The sequence below is a fragment of the Glycine soja genome, unplaced genomic scaffold, assembly GCF_004193775.1.
Source record: "Glycine soja cultivar W05 unplaced genomic scaffold, ASM419377v2 tig00104345_1_pilon, whole genome shotgun sequence".
NCBI lineage: Eukaryota > Viridiplantae > Streptophyta > Magnoliopsida > Fabales > Fabaceae > Glycine > Glycine soja.
In genome coordinates, this window is record NW_021144422.1 from 36,386 (window position 1) to 52,644 (window position 16,259).

The following is a 16,259-nucleotide window of genomic DNA, read 5'->3' on the forward strand; positions in this document are numbered from 1 at the left end:
TTGATTTGCATGTGGCATGCTTGTGTTCTGGAACACAATTGTTTATAAATATATCTTATATCTTTATGTCTTCCTTAATGTTTTAAATTTATTTTGAGATGTATCTTATTCCCTATCTGTTTGTCTTGTTTGTGTTTGGGCTAAATGCCAGCGTTGCAGGTGAGTGTTTGTAAGGTTATGATGATGATGTTACAAGAGATGTTTAGGTCTCCACTTTATATATTACTATTGATTTTAGGGTTATGGATGCTCTGAAACAATGTAACATTGGAACACATATTTTATTCATTTATCTAAGGATTTAATTAATAAATATTTTTTTACCATATTTTATTTAATATGGTTCGCATGGACTTTGGAGCACCAACATCTTTTTAACATGGAGTTCTTAAGTGATGGGTTACCGAAAAGTAGATGCATCTTTTGTATATGTAGTACCACTTAATTCTTTCAAGTCATTCTCATCCTCAACTACATAGTCTCATACCTATACAACCTCTCGATCCTTCTCATTCTGGTGTGATTAGATTGGGGTGTTACATCCATCACTAACCACTACAACATATGATATGAATCATTAGTCTACACATTCTAAATTAAAGGTTCTACTTTCTTTACAAGTAAATGTAAGTTTATGGAAAAGGAAAATAACACCACCACCACTTCAACAACTTCCAAATTCACCACTTCAAGGATGTCTTGGTGGAACACTACATTAGCCATCTAGAATTTCAACTTTTCCCATTCATAACACCTGGGGAATGGCTTTTCATTCACAAGATCGTAGTACCTACCATTGATATAAAATGAATCATATTTATTGTATAATAAATTAAAATTACTTTATATATTTTGACATTTTAGAAGTTCACTATTTAATTCTATAAATTTATAAAAATTAGATATAAATTAATTTTATATTCATATCACATTTGAAAACTTTTAATAAATTATAAGCTAATTCAAACTAGACTTGTGCATATTACAATTGGGGCACTCTTAGATTATAAAATAATAGTTTTTTTTTCAAAATAAAATGTTAATAGATGAATTTTCAGTTTAACATTTTTTAAGTGTTTAAATAGTAAACAAGGATCTTAGTGTTAAGGAAATGAGCAAATATCTTTTTTATGCAATTTGATTTTGATAATATTGAAAAAAAAAACAATTACAATCAACCAATATTGATAATGTGTTTTTTTTCCACCAATCAAGACTTTCACAAAAAACAAAGACTATGTACTTTTTTTTTAAAGTTCAGAACCTTTGTGTCTTGCATAAGATCCCCTATATAATCTTCTACCACAATTTTGAATAAAATCCTTCCAAAACATTTTACATATATTTTTAGCCACAACAATCTATTCTACTGATTCAATATGGTAATATCATTTCTTTCTAAATTTTATATGATCTAAAACCATTGTTTGTTATTAAGCATTGCTTATCACATATTAATAGGCTCCAAGTTTCACACATATATTTAGTCAAAGAGTGTATTTAATATTTTGGGGCTATTTGTATTTATAAATACTCTTATCATCGGCAAAGAGGTGAATGTAAGCCAACAAAATACAAAGGAATTAAGAATATTAAAATAAAGTAAGGTATTCCCTTCTTTACCATTAAAAAGAAATCAATTACTCAGCATGATGATGTTCATTGGAAGTATCATGCTAAATTTGACATATTTACTTACAAGCTGTTAGAAGCATATCATCATGTGCTATAAATGCTCTTGGCATTACTAAACCCAAACCAAAGCTAGGGAAAATGTAAGCATTGGTTTCCTCAATTAACAAGGAAAGAATCATATATGATATTATGTTGTTTACAAAATGAAAAGAGAGAAATAATACTAAATTTGAAGAAGATTTTAAAACTTGGCTAGAAGTATAAACTTTGCCATTGTATTCAATAGGACCAAATGGACTCCCACTAGCAAAAATTGTGCGACCCTTTTTGGAGAAGCAAGCAAAAAAATTAATATTACTGCAAAAATGTAGGAGTGTTAAGCATAATTTGCATCAGAGAATACTTAAACAATTTTAGAGAAAGATGTGATCATAAGTTTTTTTCCTCACTCCATTGGTAAGCTTCTTCAACTATACACTTAGAGTGTGAGAAGGGACTAGAGAGAGCCAAAAATGAGAGGTTTATGCAAGTCGGGCATGACAATATTTAAAATCATACATCTAAATACTCACACAAATACTCATCCACAACAAGAGGGACACAAGGTTTTACATCATTGTTTGAATCCATAGCCTCAATTACTTCCTTTGTAAATGTTATTCCCATTCTTGATGATCTAATCATAATTGTTGGCTTGATCACTTGAAAGTGTGCAATAATCAAGCATATTAAGGACATATCTAAGATAACCTATTATAGACTATAAATAGACATACTAAACACCTTGACTGCCTCTTGCAGACTATTAACAGGCTCATGTTTGTGAGCAGAAGGCTTCTTGAAGTGTTGAAGTGAATTCTTCTGGAAGCTAACAATTAAACCTGCTTTAGAGTAAATAAATGCATTAGAAAATTGAATCAAATTGATGCAACAAAAAAAATGAATATGAAAAGAATAGATTCCTTTGGGAACATATCATGGGAGTTGAACCGTTGCATGAACATAATAAAAGGCATAAAGATTTGCAAAACAAGATAAACCAAGATTTCATAAATAAAATAAAAAATCCAAAAAGGTGGGTATAATAAGTAAACAAGCTTTGAGACACAACCTAATACAGAGTCATTCAAGTTTTTCATTAAACATGTAGTGTGTAGTTGTATGAAAACCAAACAATGCACCAGAAAGTCTTAGCCTCAATCATAAGTTACCAGTTATAGTAGTGCTCTCTCTTCTTGCATCCACATCGGCTCTAATCTTCATCAAGACCGCCTCTCTCGGTATCACTTTCCTACTGCACATGTGCCCACACACTTTCAGCGCAATCTAATCAATCCCAGTTAATTCACCAATCTAGTTCTAGCCACTGACAATGATGTAGAAGAATAAATAGAGGTGGCTTATTTTCTATTGTTGGTCGTTGAGGACCTAGGTGGAGGGGGAGACGGTTCGTGCGAAATGGTGCATTTTGGCAGTGGTGGTGAGAGGGAAGAATAAGAAAAAAAAGAAGGAGAGGAAGATTGTAGGGAAAAAGAGATATCCAAACAGAGGATTCTTAGTAAAAAGAAGCTTCGACAGCAACACTAGACAGCTTCGGTGTCTGTGTTGGGCAGCTCCAACAGAGATGCATTTTTGGGTGCGACAGAGACGAAGTGAGATGGAGTGAAACTCTAAAAGGGCATGAGACTCAAAAGCCAAAACTCCTCACTTTCAAACTGATTTCAACGATGGTTCCCCTAAAACCATCATCGATTTGCAATTTCAATGATGTTTTTTTTTTATAACCACCATTGAAATGTTATTACTATTTACAAAAATGTCACCACAATTTTTACGACGACAATTTTGGTTGAACCATCATTGAATCAATGTCGTTAAAACTTATTTTTGTAGTAACGTGATATATATAAAATAGTAAGTTTTAGTTGAACAATGATTGGAGAATTTATTGAACTTTACGTTTCCAATCAATTGATATTCTTTTTCATAATTTTAGGGTTAAAAAATTGACGCTAATACATAATTGAAGGATCCCAAAAACAATTTAATATAACTTCAAATAACGAAGACATTTGATATGAATGTTCTTTGATTACATTTCTTTTTTGAATTCTACAACATAAACGGAAAACATCAACTTGGTGTACATTATGTTGGACAAAACAATTTTGTGATGAAGCTTTATAACCAACAAAGCATTGAAATTCAATAATCAATGAACTTGGGATAGGGTATTGTTAGAATATCATGTTCGAAAATCCCAAACATTGGTGAGTTATTTTGTTGTTTTTATTTTATCACGAAATTCTAAATTTAGTTATTAAAGTTTTTTTTTTTTTTTGTTTTCGCAACACATACCAATATTAATTGTGGATAAATTTATCAAAAAAGAAGAAGAAAAAATTACTTTAAATCATGTATAAGGAAAAATTTATGCGTGTCAGCTTGGTGTTAAAAAAAATGAGTTCATGACTGGTATCTAAAAGAAAAGTGGTATTCATTCATCAGAGATAATAAATTAAAGACTAAAGATGTTTTGACATTTTGGTTTAAAGATAATCCTAAAATATTGTTTTTCAGGATTCATTAATAGAATAGTAATAATAAATTTTTCGAGTTATTCTTAATTTTTAGTACTATATTTGTTTTTGTTTTAATTTTCTATTTTAAGTTTTGTGTAATTTACAGTACGATTTAAATATTTTATTTATTTTTGCCTATTTAAAATAATCTTAATTTTAAAATATTCAACTTACACATTATTAACGAATTCATTTACAATTAGAGGGTCTAACAGTGACCAATTATGTAAAAAATCATTTCCATAATAAATTATTGACAAATTTAATCAGAATTAATTGGAAAAAATATTCCAAAAAATATAATTATTTCAAATAATTACATTTAACACATTTATTTAACCCCTTAAAAAATGATTCTTAGAATATAACCAATTCAATTGGGATAAATCAAATTAAAATAAATCATTAAAATATCAGTAATCAGAAATTTAATGTAGGACATAGCAAGAACTTTTTAACTTTTATACTGCTATGCTATAATTATAGACAGCGTTGAAGTTTATTAAGATAATATATATAAATTTTATTTCTGAAAATTATATTAAAAAATCATGACCTTGAAGTTAGGTGTAATTCGTGCATATTATGTGTAACCATTAGATTTAAATAAATTATAAATAAAATATGTTTAATTTAAAATAAACTTAAACAAAAATAAGCAAAATAATTTATGGTTAAGTTAATTTAAAAAAAATGTGAGAAATTGTCTAGAAATTAATTATGCATCGGTTAAGTTTAATTTATAAAAATGTAATATAATTATTTTTTATTTATTTAATTAGTAATCAATATACAATATTTGTGTTATTTATTTAATACTAGTGATTAATAATGCATAAGTTAATTAATGTGAGAAATTTTCTACTAATTAATTATGGTAAGTTAAGTTTAATTTATAAAAAATAATATAATTTATTTTATTTAACTAATAAGTAATCAATATACAATATTTGTGTTATTTATTTAATATTAGTAATTAATAATTTCATAATTTTAATTAATAGAACCATAACTGATATTTAATAATTTTAATATAACATACGTTTTTATAGTTTACAATTCCGTTATAGCATTTATTTAGAATTTAATTGTTAAGATTTAATTATTCAAATTATTAAATTTTAATTATTTGACAAACGTTACATATTCAATAATTGAGTAATACTTACTCATATAGAATTACTAACCATAAAGGACATGTTTGGTTTCGGAACTAAAACATTTCGGTTTGCACTTAACAAGAAATGCAGACCAGAAGCATGGTATAATTTTTGAAACTTATGTTATACTTTTCTCAACAAAATTTGCATTTGTACATTTTAATAATTAATATTACGAAGAAGACTAAGAAAATAGTACTGTAAAAAGTGATATAATATTTTATATGAATAAGATAATACTTTGGTTTAAATATATTTTTACTCTTTATAATATGAGTGTTTTTTTTTTTACTTTTTCTTAAATATTTTTATTTAATTTTATTCCTGTTAATTTTGTTCATTTAGTATTTGGATTCACTATTTTAGTCCAAAAAATATATTTTTTACACATATAATTTCTTCTTATATTTTGAAATGCAGAGAGAATCGTTAAGGCATTGGACCTTCAAACGACCATTTAAATTTTGAAAAGCGGAGAGAAACGTTAAGGCATTGGACCTTGAAACGATCATAAGTGATATTTGATAAAAAAAAGAAGTTAGTTATGAGTTGGTTTTCTCGTGGTTTCGTTTATTAACTTTCAATCTCTTTAAAGACAACTTTACAACACTAGTGATTGGTTAAGATTGAATTTTATAAAGAAAAACGAGATCGCCGATGATAGATGCAGAAGATAGATGTGCACATAATAACAAGGGGGACCCCTAAGGGTATATAGATCAAATTCAAATCTTAAAAACAAAACTAACCGACGGTTGCATGAAGAACACTGTACAAGGAACAATGTAGGGAATGATCATGATCGTGATTCGGTAGCGCTTCAGCCTCGTTTTCTCTTCTTTCTTCTTCTTCTTTCTGTTTTCTCTCAATTCCCTCACCTTCTGGACCTTCTCACCCTTAAAACCACCCCTAGAACACCTATTTATAGGAAAAGGGTTACTTTGAGGCAGTTGTAGCTCGCCCAGGCGAGTTGGTTTCTTCACCATGAAGTTATTTGGTGGCCCAGGCGAGCCAGAGGCTAGTTTGGGTAAGCTAGGGTCCAAGAAAACCAAGGAAAATACCATTTTGCCCCCTTTTTTTTGGTACTTTTCGCATTCTTGATCAAATCACTAAATGATCATCTATTTCAAATTGTAGTTGGCGTTCAACATTGTAAGTCGACTAGCAAGGATCAAAAGATCAACGAACAATAGTCCCCAGACGAAATTAGGGAATGACAGTTGTCCCTCTTTACTTATCTTTTATTGGAAATAAAAGGGAAGTAAAGATAATGACACTAATTTCGTTTGAGCGACCTTGCTATTCGACCTTGATTCTTTGGATTGATATTTGATCTCCTTTGGTTTCCTTTGTTTCTCATAAATTTATTGAATCTCTTCACAAAAAATCTGAAACCATCATCTTCTTCTATTACATTTAAGTCCTCTTTGTCACTTTCTTCATGAATAGAAGATGATGAGGCTTTGAGTGCAATTCCTTTATTCTTTTTGTCATTCTCTTCATGTTGATGGAGTCTCATAAGTTCCATTTCATGTTCCTGAAGCTTTCCAAAAAGAGTTACAAGAGACATGTTAGTAAGATCTCTTGATTATGCAATTGTTGTTACTTTTGGTTGCCATTGCCTGCTTAAACATCTAAACACTTTGTTAATGAGATCTTCAATAGGAAATATTTTTCCCAGTGATGCAAGATGATTAACTATATTAGTAAATCTCTTTTGCATATCTTGTATGGTCTCATATTGATTCATTCTAAACAGTTCATATTCATGTGTGAGAGTGTTTATTCTAGATCTCTTAACATCAGTTGTGCCTTCATGGGTTACTTGTAATGTATCCCATATTTCTTTTGCATTTTTACAATTTGAGACTCCAAAATACTTATCCATTCTTCTCTAGGTTTTTCTATAGTTGCATTTCCCACTACCATTGCAGGAATGAAGGGACCAATTTCAATGGTTTCCCATATATTTAAATCTATGGCTTCTATAAATATTTGCATTCGGGTTTTCTAATAGTGATAACCTTCACCATTAAAAACAAGAGGCCTATTAATAGAATTTCCCTCAGGATATGGAAAGTTAGATGAGGCCACAATTATTCTTGAAGTGTTTAAACTTTAAACAAGAGTCCTGCTCTGATACCACTTGTTGGACAAGTGACCTTTATAACTTAAGAGGGGGGAGGGTGTGAATTAAGTTTCAAAATTTCCCACAAACAAACTTTTAACCCCCTTCTAAATGACAGGCTTAGAATGCAAAAGAAGAAGCAACAATCAATTTAATAATGTTCTTTAAACATGCAAGACAAAATTGATTGCAATAACATAAATGAGATAAGGGAAGAGAGAAATATAAACTTGATTTATACTGGTTCGGCCACTTCTCGTGCCTACGTCTAGTCCTCAAGCAACTCACTTGAGATTTTCCACTATCTCTATAAATTCTTTACAGACTTTGGACACACCTTGAGATCCCTGACCCTTGTGTTCAAAGATTCTCCAAGAGACAACCTATCTCTTGATTACAATTGTCACAATCCAAGAGACAACTAGTCTCTTGATTACAACTGACTTTCTGAGATGAATAGAAAGATTTCTCTCCTTTAGAGTGGATGATACAAATTGAAGTTCCTAGAGGAATTTCTCTCTTTTAGAGATGATAATACAATTTAAAGTTCCTGGATGAATTCTCAATAGATTTGCAAGTGTTTGCCCAAGACTTATTGAGAGAGCATTTGATAATTAAGTTCTCTTAGAATATCTCTCTCTTAATTTTTGAAGTCAGACACACATATATATAGGTCCATCATGCCTTTTCAAAATGGTTTGAAGAGATGTGTCTTTTCAAAAAGCTTTTTTTTTTAATTTTTCATTGGTAATCGAGTACACAATAATATTTTGAAGGTTCATGACTTTTCAAATTGAATTTTAGGAGTTCCGTTACTGGTAATCGATTATACACCAATGGTAATTGATTACAGCTTTCAAAATTCAAATTTCAAAACCCTTTTGAAAAGTTGATTTGCAAACTTTTCTTCTGGTAATCGATTATCAGTGCCCTGATATGTTGGAAATGATGTGTTTTGAGGCAAAAGCTTATCAACCAATGAGATTGTTTGAGGCCTTATCTTTTTCTTGATCTTGTTTGGTTGACCTTGAATTAATCTTGAAGCAATGCTTAACCTTTGAATGTTTGTTGAAGCAACCTTGTATTAATTCTACTTTGGCATCATATAAACCCTATATTCATACAGTCACAAGTCAGAGGCTAGCCTGGGCGAGCTAAGGTCCAGGAAAACCAAGGAAAAGACCTTTTTCCCTTTTTTTTAGGTATTTTTTGCATTCTTGATCAAAACACATAATGATCATCTGTTTCGCATTGTAACCGCCGTTCAACACTGTAAGTCAACTAGCAAGGATCAAAAGATCAACAAACGATAGTCCCTAGACAAAATTAGAGTATGAAAATTGCCCCTCTTTACTTATCTTTTATTGGAAATAAAAGGAAAGTAAAGATAAGGACACTAATTTCATTCGAGCGACCTTGCTATTCGACTGGGCAACTGGCGAAAACCAAGGATGTGAAACCGAAAAAAACAAGAGGACATTGAAGTATTATAAAAAGTAAAAAAGGAGGACATGAAAGTCCTATAGAGGAGAAGACATTTGAAGTTTTTTTTTCAAAGCATAGAAACAGAGGGCGTTGAGTCCTAAGAAGCACAAAGACAAGGACATTCAGTCCTATGAAAGACAGAAGACGTTGAAGTCTAATAAAGTGTAAAAGATAGAGGATATTGAAGTCTTCTAAATGTAAATGAAGACATTGTAGTCTTTGAAAGCGCACATGACTAAAGACATAGAAGTCTTTGAAATGTAAATGAAGACATTGTAGTCTTTTGAAAGTGTAAATGACTGAAGACATTGAAGTCTTTGAAATGTAAATGAAGATATTGTTGTCTTTTGAAAGCATAAATGACTGAAGACATTGAAGTCTTTGAAATGTAAATGAAGATATTGTAGTCTTTTGAAAGCATAAATGACTGAAGACATTGAAGTTTTTGAAATGTAAATGAAGATATTGTAGTCTTTTGAAAGCGTAAATGGATGAAGATATTGAAGTCTTTGAAATGTAAATGAAGACATTGTAATCTTTTGAAAGCATAAACAACTGAAGACATTGAAATCTTTGAAATGTAAATGAAGACTTTGTAGTCTTTTGATTTGAAATGTAAATGAAGACATTGTAGTCTTTTGAAAGCGTAAATGACTGAAGACATTGAAGTCTTTGAAATGTAAATGATAGAGGACTTTGAGTCCTATGAAAGCACAAAGACAAAGGACTTTGAATCCTATGAAAGACAAAAGTGAGGACTTTAAGTCCTGTGAAAGATAAAGGCGAGGACTTTGAGTCCTATGAAAGATAAAAGGGAGGACTTTGAGTTCCATGAAATCATAAAGCAAAGGACGTTGAGTCCTATGTAATAAGACAATACTACCAAAGGGCTCAACCTTATGAGAAAGCAAGAGATTGACTCTTTGAGAGGGCCTCTCATCCAAAACTTAAAAGATAGGACATTAGATTTAGGAAATTGGTATATAAAGAGAAATCAAAGCACTTATAGCCTGATATGAACATGATTTTTGGGATGTAGATGCATGCAACCTTCATCTTGAAATGCTAGTAATGCAAAAGATTTTGAATCATGAAAATTAATGCTTATGACATTTTTTCCTATTTTAGTGATTTTGATTTTGATTTGATTTTTTTCCTTTTTGTGGCAAACATAGATTGACTGTCTCTTTTTGAAAGATGTGATATCTCATAAGACTTCATCCTATCTTTTTGCAAATCTCTTCGGGGACTCCCTCAGAGTGTATGTTTTGTTTGATTCACTTGACAATTTTGGATGACAGCAGTGGAACCATTTGACATTTAATCAATCAACTAAAATATTGATCATAGGATATGTCCCTTTATTTTTATTTAAAAACTTTGATTATTCTACACAAGAAGAAATATATGGCTTTGGGACTGACCGCATGCACCATGGAAGGATGGCAATGGATGGTTACACTTTGGTGTATGACCCAGTGAAACTTTCCCGATTTAAGATTATAGAGTGATGTCAAGGGTCTGTCGATCCCGGTGAAACTTGATGACATGGGTTGATCCCGAAAGAATTTATACAACAAAGGCCACCATTGGATTCAAAAGGAATCCTAAGGAGTCCGCATTAGCGACTAACATCAAATGTACCCTACAATCACAATTGTCTTTGAGCATTTTTCACGAGCTCCTGGTCGAATGAGTTTCCAATGTGCAACTTTGAAACCTCGAGGATTCTCTTTTTTATATATATTTTCAACAATCACAAGTGTGTGCGGGTTTCTTTCCACAATCCCAACTTAAAAGAAAAATTAGTAATTCCTTGATCCACATGGGCTTTATTGGGCTTGTAACGTTGTCAGGGGTAAGAGGGCTATGAAGGAAAGGATTAGAGAGGCTTAAAAAGTGTTTAAGGGTTACATTGAGTAAGAACCTTGAGAGTCTTGCTTGTACTTTTGTCACATTAATCATTTTTGCTTGTACTTTTGTCACATTATTCCTTTTAGTCAACTCTTGGGTCAGGCTCTACTTCTTTTGTCACATTAATCCATTTTGCACTTTTGTGCCTTCCTTGTAAAATCTGGAGATCTTTTGTCTCTCTTTTTCTTCACTCACTTTTGGCGGATTTTATTTTCTTTTTCTTTTCGTTGTTGCCCAATTTCATGCATGTGTAGTTTACATTGTTCTTCCTGCCGGTTTAGCGGTGGTTCCTACTCAAGGTTCCTGTTTTGTTTTTGTTGTGTTGTTTTTAGAAAAAATATGCTTTGGCTCGGAGGGGGTAGCAAGGGACTAATTGGTGTTTGGGATGTTTAAACACGGCCATGTTGATGGAAGCTTGCTTGTGGGGCTTCTATGGAGGCTGGATCTTTGAGCTTCAATGGGGTCCTTTAATGGTGATTTTCCACCATGGAGATGCAGCGGAAGACAAAGGAAAGGAGGTGAGAGGAGGCGCCATCCATTAAGGAATAAGCCATGGAAGAAGGAGCTTCACCACCAAGATGAGCCTTGGATAAGAAGCTTGGAGAGGATGCTTCAATGGAGGAAAAGAAAGAGGGAGAGAAAGAGGGAGGGGGAGCACGAAATTGAAGGAAGAAAAAGGGAGAGAAGTTGAACTTTGAGTTGTGTCTCACAAGACTCTCATTCATCAAAGTTACAACAAGTGTTACACATGCTTCTATTTATAGACTAGGTAGCTTCCTTGAGAAGCTTTCTTGAGAAAACGTCCTTGAGAAGCTTCTTTGAGAAAACTTCCTTGAGAAGCTAGAGCTTAGCTACACACACCCCAATCATAACTAAGCTCACCTCCTTGAGAAGCTTCCTTAAGAAGATTCCTAAAGAAGCTAGAGCTTAGCTACACATACCTCTCTAATAGCTAAGCTCACCTCCTTGAGATGAGAAGCTAGAGCTTAGCTACACACCCCCTATAATAGCTAAGCTCACCCCCATGACAAAAAACATGAAAATACAAAAAAAAAAGTCCTTACTACAAAGACTACTCAAAATGCCCCGAAATACAAGGCTAAAACCCTATACTACTAGAATGGCCAAAATACAAGGCCCAAACGAAGAAAAAAACCTATTCTAATATTTACAAAGATAAGCGGGCTCATGCTTAGCCCATGGGCTCGAAATCTACCCTAAGGTTCATGAGAACCCTAGGGCCTTCCCTTGGATCTCTAGCCCAATCTACTTGGAGTCTTCTACCCAATGCCCTTGCGGGATAGGATTGCATCACATGTGTCATTTCAAATCTTGACTTAGATCCTTTTGTAGTTTGGATTTTGGGACAAAACCTTTGATAAACACGCTCCTGATTGTTTTTTCCTTTTAATTTTTTTTATTAACCCAAATATTTTCCTAGGTCACTCTTTCAGGATTTCGACCTACTGGGTGAGAACTTCTAATCTACCCCTAGGTTCACTTGAGGCTCATGCATGGTGCCTCTCATTGCCCTAGTGTAGGACTCTGAGGTATCTATTCATGTCTTTTGTCATGACTTTGTAGCAAGGAAAAAAGAAAGAAACTGTGCATCTTTTTGAAAATGAATTTCAAGGGGCAAGAAATATTTACAGGATTTTCAATTGACATGATAAGTCGAATGACTCTTGTTCTTGACAATTCACTTTTCTCTCATAAGACAACCTTTAAGAATGATAAAATGAGGTCACATGAATGTCTATACTTCTTATTTTTTATTTGAAACACAATCAATCAAACGTTTTTTTAACTTTTTACTTTACTCGTCGTTTACGGCACCCTCACCAATCGTGGAGAACGAGCAATTTCTGATTAAATAGACTTGGAGATCAACATAGGAGCACAAGTCACTTGAGCAAACAAACCAATGACGTACATTCATATTCTAGTGAATGTTAAATAAATATGCAAAGATGTAATTGTGAGAGAATAAGAGGCAATGACATCAAATTTATCCATATTATTAGCATTGTGACTGTTGTTTACAGTAATGGCATAAACTTGAAAATCCTAATGAGTCATTGGAGACATCTAAAGACAACCTTCAAAATGACCCATGCATAGTGTCGCTTGACAACGTCAGAATTCACAAGCGATTGTCATCCTTGAATTTTAGTCAGCCTGCATCAATTAGACTTTGCACCTTATGTTTCAGCGTCATACAATGCTTAATGGAATGCACCAGAACCCCTTTATGATAAGCACATGTTGCATTCAAGTTGTATCCTCGGGAAAATGGAGGTTGAGGAATCTTGGCTAGGATTATGGCTACCATTACATTATTGACTAGATAAAGGAGTAAGTTAACATCCGACACTGGTATTGGGAGGGCAAAAGGGTTTTTTCCTTGGTTTTCCTGGACCCTACCTCGCCCAGGCTAGCCTCTGGCTCGCTTGGGCCACCAAATAACTTCATGGTGAAGAAACCAACTTGCCTGGGCGAGCTCCAGCTCGGTTGGGTGAGCTCATTGCTTCAACACTAAGTTTCAGCTCGCCAAGGCGAGCTGCCTTTGCCCTAAGTGCCCATTTTCCTATAAATAGGCATGGTATGGAGGCTAAGGGATAAAAAAGGTTCAATACTTGAGGGAATTGAGAGAATTAAGAGAAAAGAAGAAGAAAGAAGAGGAAACGAAGCCGAGGCGCTGCCTAATCGCGATCGCGATCAGTCTCTACATCATTCCTCGTTCGGTGTTCTTCATGCGACCGTCGGTTAGTTTTGTTTTTAAGATTTGAAAGTGATCTATGTACCCTTAGGGGTCCCCCTTGTTATTATGTGCACATCCATCTTCTCCATCTATCATCGGTGATCTTGTTTTTCTTTGTAAAGTTCAATCTTAACTAATCACTAGTGTTGTAAAGTTGTCTTTAAAGAGATTGAAAGTTAATAAACAAAACCAAGATAAAACCAACTCATTACTATTTTTTTTTTTTATCAAATATCACTTGAGATTGTTTTAAGGTCCAACACCTTACTGACTCTCTCCTCTTTTCAAAAATCAAAAGATCATTTCAAGGTTCAACGCCTTAACGACTCTCTCCACTTTTCAAAGTTTAAAACATCATTTCAAGGTCCAACACCTTAAACGACTTTTGTTCGCAATTAAAATTAATCTTTAAAAAAAAAACATAAAATCAATTTAACAAACAAACTTTCAGACTTAAAGAACTACGTAGGCCTGAATTCCTCATCGCACCTTAGGATACGTAGGAGCAAGGGCAACACCCTTGTCGATCCCAAAAAATAAAGAAACCTAAAAAGGGAAAATACATAGTTTTGAAGTCACGTTACGCACACTCGATTAAAGTTTTTCGTCCCTTGTGATGGGCATGTGGGGTGCTAATACCTTCCCCATGCATAAACAACTTGTAAACCCTTATTTTCAAAATTTGCAGACCCTTTTTTGGTTTTTCTAATGTTTTCCTCGAATAACATTGGTGGCGACTCCTGCACATTTTCCTTTTTGGAAGACGCTCCTTTGGCTTTTCACCCGCACTTTCGTCATAGGGTAGGTTGCGATGAACTGGTGAGCTTTCCTCCTTTAAATGTAAATGAAGAAAAAACTACTACGAGGAGCTTTCCTCCATACGAATCAATGGAGAAAGTCCAGAAGGTGAGGAAATTGAGAGAAGAGAGAAAGAAGAAGAAGAAAGAAGAGAAAACAGGGCCGAGGCGCTATTGAATCGTGACCGCAATCATTCCCTACATCGTTCCTTGTTTGGTGTTCTTCATGTGACCATCGAATTGTAATAAAAAAGGAAAGAACACGCTTTATGGTGCCCTTACCGAACACGTGCCAAAGCTAGAGTGATGAGTGAAATAGAGGAAATACTATGAAAAAAATGATGGAGGTCAATATGGCTACAGCTGTTGCTGCAAGTACCAACACAGAAGTGGCCCCGACTCACCCACTTGGCTTCAATCAAGTAAATCATCTAGCCTCGGATATGGTGGGTCAGGGAGGCAAATCATTGGGAACTGCGAGCGGCCCCCATTTTGCGCAAGTTGAGAACAAGCATTCCTTCCCACCATATGGCTTGCCTGCCAACTATACACCACCCAATTTTTCACACTCTCGATGAGAATGTCGATAACTCTGCTCCCATACCCATTGTGAGCCAACAACTCCAAACAAATCATGCACATGTCTCTCAACCCATGGGGGAGACACATGAAGTACCCTGCCACACTATAGTCGACTTTGAGCCTCACCTCGGATATGCCACTAAGGGGCAGACATTTTGTGGCATACCCCTGCCAAACACTTTGGGGGCCTTTAGTATCGCCCACAACCACAACCCTTGCATTTTGCGTTGGAAAGACTGCGTCCTGCCATGGTGGAAAGGGAGAAATTTGATTATATAGAGGAAAGGATGAGGGCTATTGAAGGAGGTGGGGATTATGCCTTTGCTGACATGGCAGAACTGTGTCTAGTGCCCAACATCGTTATCCCTCTGAAGTTCAAGGTGTTGGATTTCGATAAGTACAAGGGAACTACTTGCCCCAAGAATCACCTGAGGATGTACAGTTGAAAAACGGGGGCATACTCGAAAGATGAAAAATTGTTGATGCATTTCTTCTAGGAAAGTCTTACTGGGGCAGCCATCACTTGGTATACTAATCTGGAACCTTCCCGAGTCTGTTCTTGGAAGGACCTAATGGTTGCCTTCATTAGGCAATATTAGTACAATTCTAATATGGCTCTGAATAGAATGCAGCTACAAAACATGTGTAAGAATGAGCATGAATCTTTCAAAGAATACGCCCAAAGGTGGAGGGATCTTGTAGCTCAAGTCCCAATGATGGAGAGGAAGATGATAACAATGATAGTAAACACATTACCAGTGTTCTACTTTGAGAAGATGGTGGGTTATGTGCCTTTAAGCTTTGCTGATTTGGTTTTCATTGGCAAAAGTATTGAAGTGGGTCTGAGAAGAGGAAAATTTGATCATCCTGCTTTGATGAATATTAAGCCTGGGGCAAATGGAAAGAATAAGAAGGAGGGAGGAACCCATGTTGTGACCGTTGTCCCTACATGGCCAAATTTCCCACCAGCTCAACAATGTCAACACTCATCCAATATCAACCCTTCTTATTACCCACCATCCTATCAGCCAAGAACATCCAATCATCCATAAAGGTCACCCCTAAATCACCCACAGAACCCGCATGTTGCACATCCGATACCAAACACCATCTTTAACATAAACCAAAACACCAACCAGGGAAGGAATTTTCCAGCAAAGAAGCCTGTAAAATTCACCCCAATTTCGGTGTCGTATGCTAACTTACTCTCATATC

The 16,259-nt window shown here is 34.2% G+C and overlaps 1 protein-coding gene across 1 annotated transcript; it reads right to left on the bottom strand.

Annotated features, from left to right (window-relative positions):
* Positions 1–1,691: 1,691 nt before the first annotated feature.
* On the bottom strand, positions 1,692–2,937 carry LOC114404500 (NADP-dependent malic enzyme, chloroplastic-like). Its single transcript, XM_028367416.1, has 6 exons — positions 2,847–2,937; positions 2,412–2,516; positions 2,235–2,336; positions 2,082–2,147; positions 1,884–1,960; positions 1,692–1,790 (listed from the first exon to the last, which is right to left on the bottom strand). The coding sequence occupies exons 1-6, from the start codon at positions 2,935–2,937 to the stop codon at positions 1,692–1,694; spliced, it is 540 nt and encodes a 179-aa protein (XP_028223217.1).
* Positions 2,938–16,259: the final 13,322 nt, after the last annotated feature.

Coding starts and splice junctions, on each gene's coding strand:
- LOC114404500 (XM_028367416.1), bottom strand. CDS start 2,937: ATGTGCAGTAGGAAAGTGATACCGAGAGAGGCGGTCTTGATGAAGATT. Junction 2,337..2,411: donor AGAGGCAGTCAAGGTGTTTA/GTATGTCTATTT, acceptor CACACTTTCAAG/TGATCAAGCCAACAATTATG. Junction 2,148..2,234: donor CAATGATGTAAAACCTTGTG/TCCCTCTTGTTG, acceptor TAAACCTCTCAT/TTTTGGCTCTCTCTAGTCCC.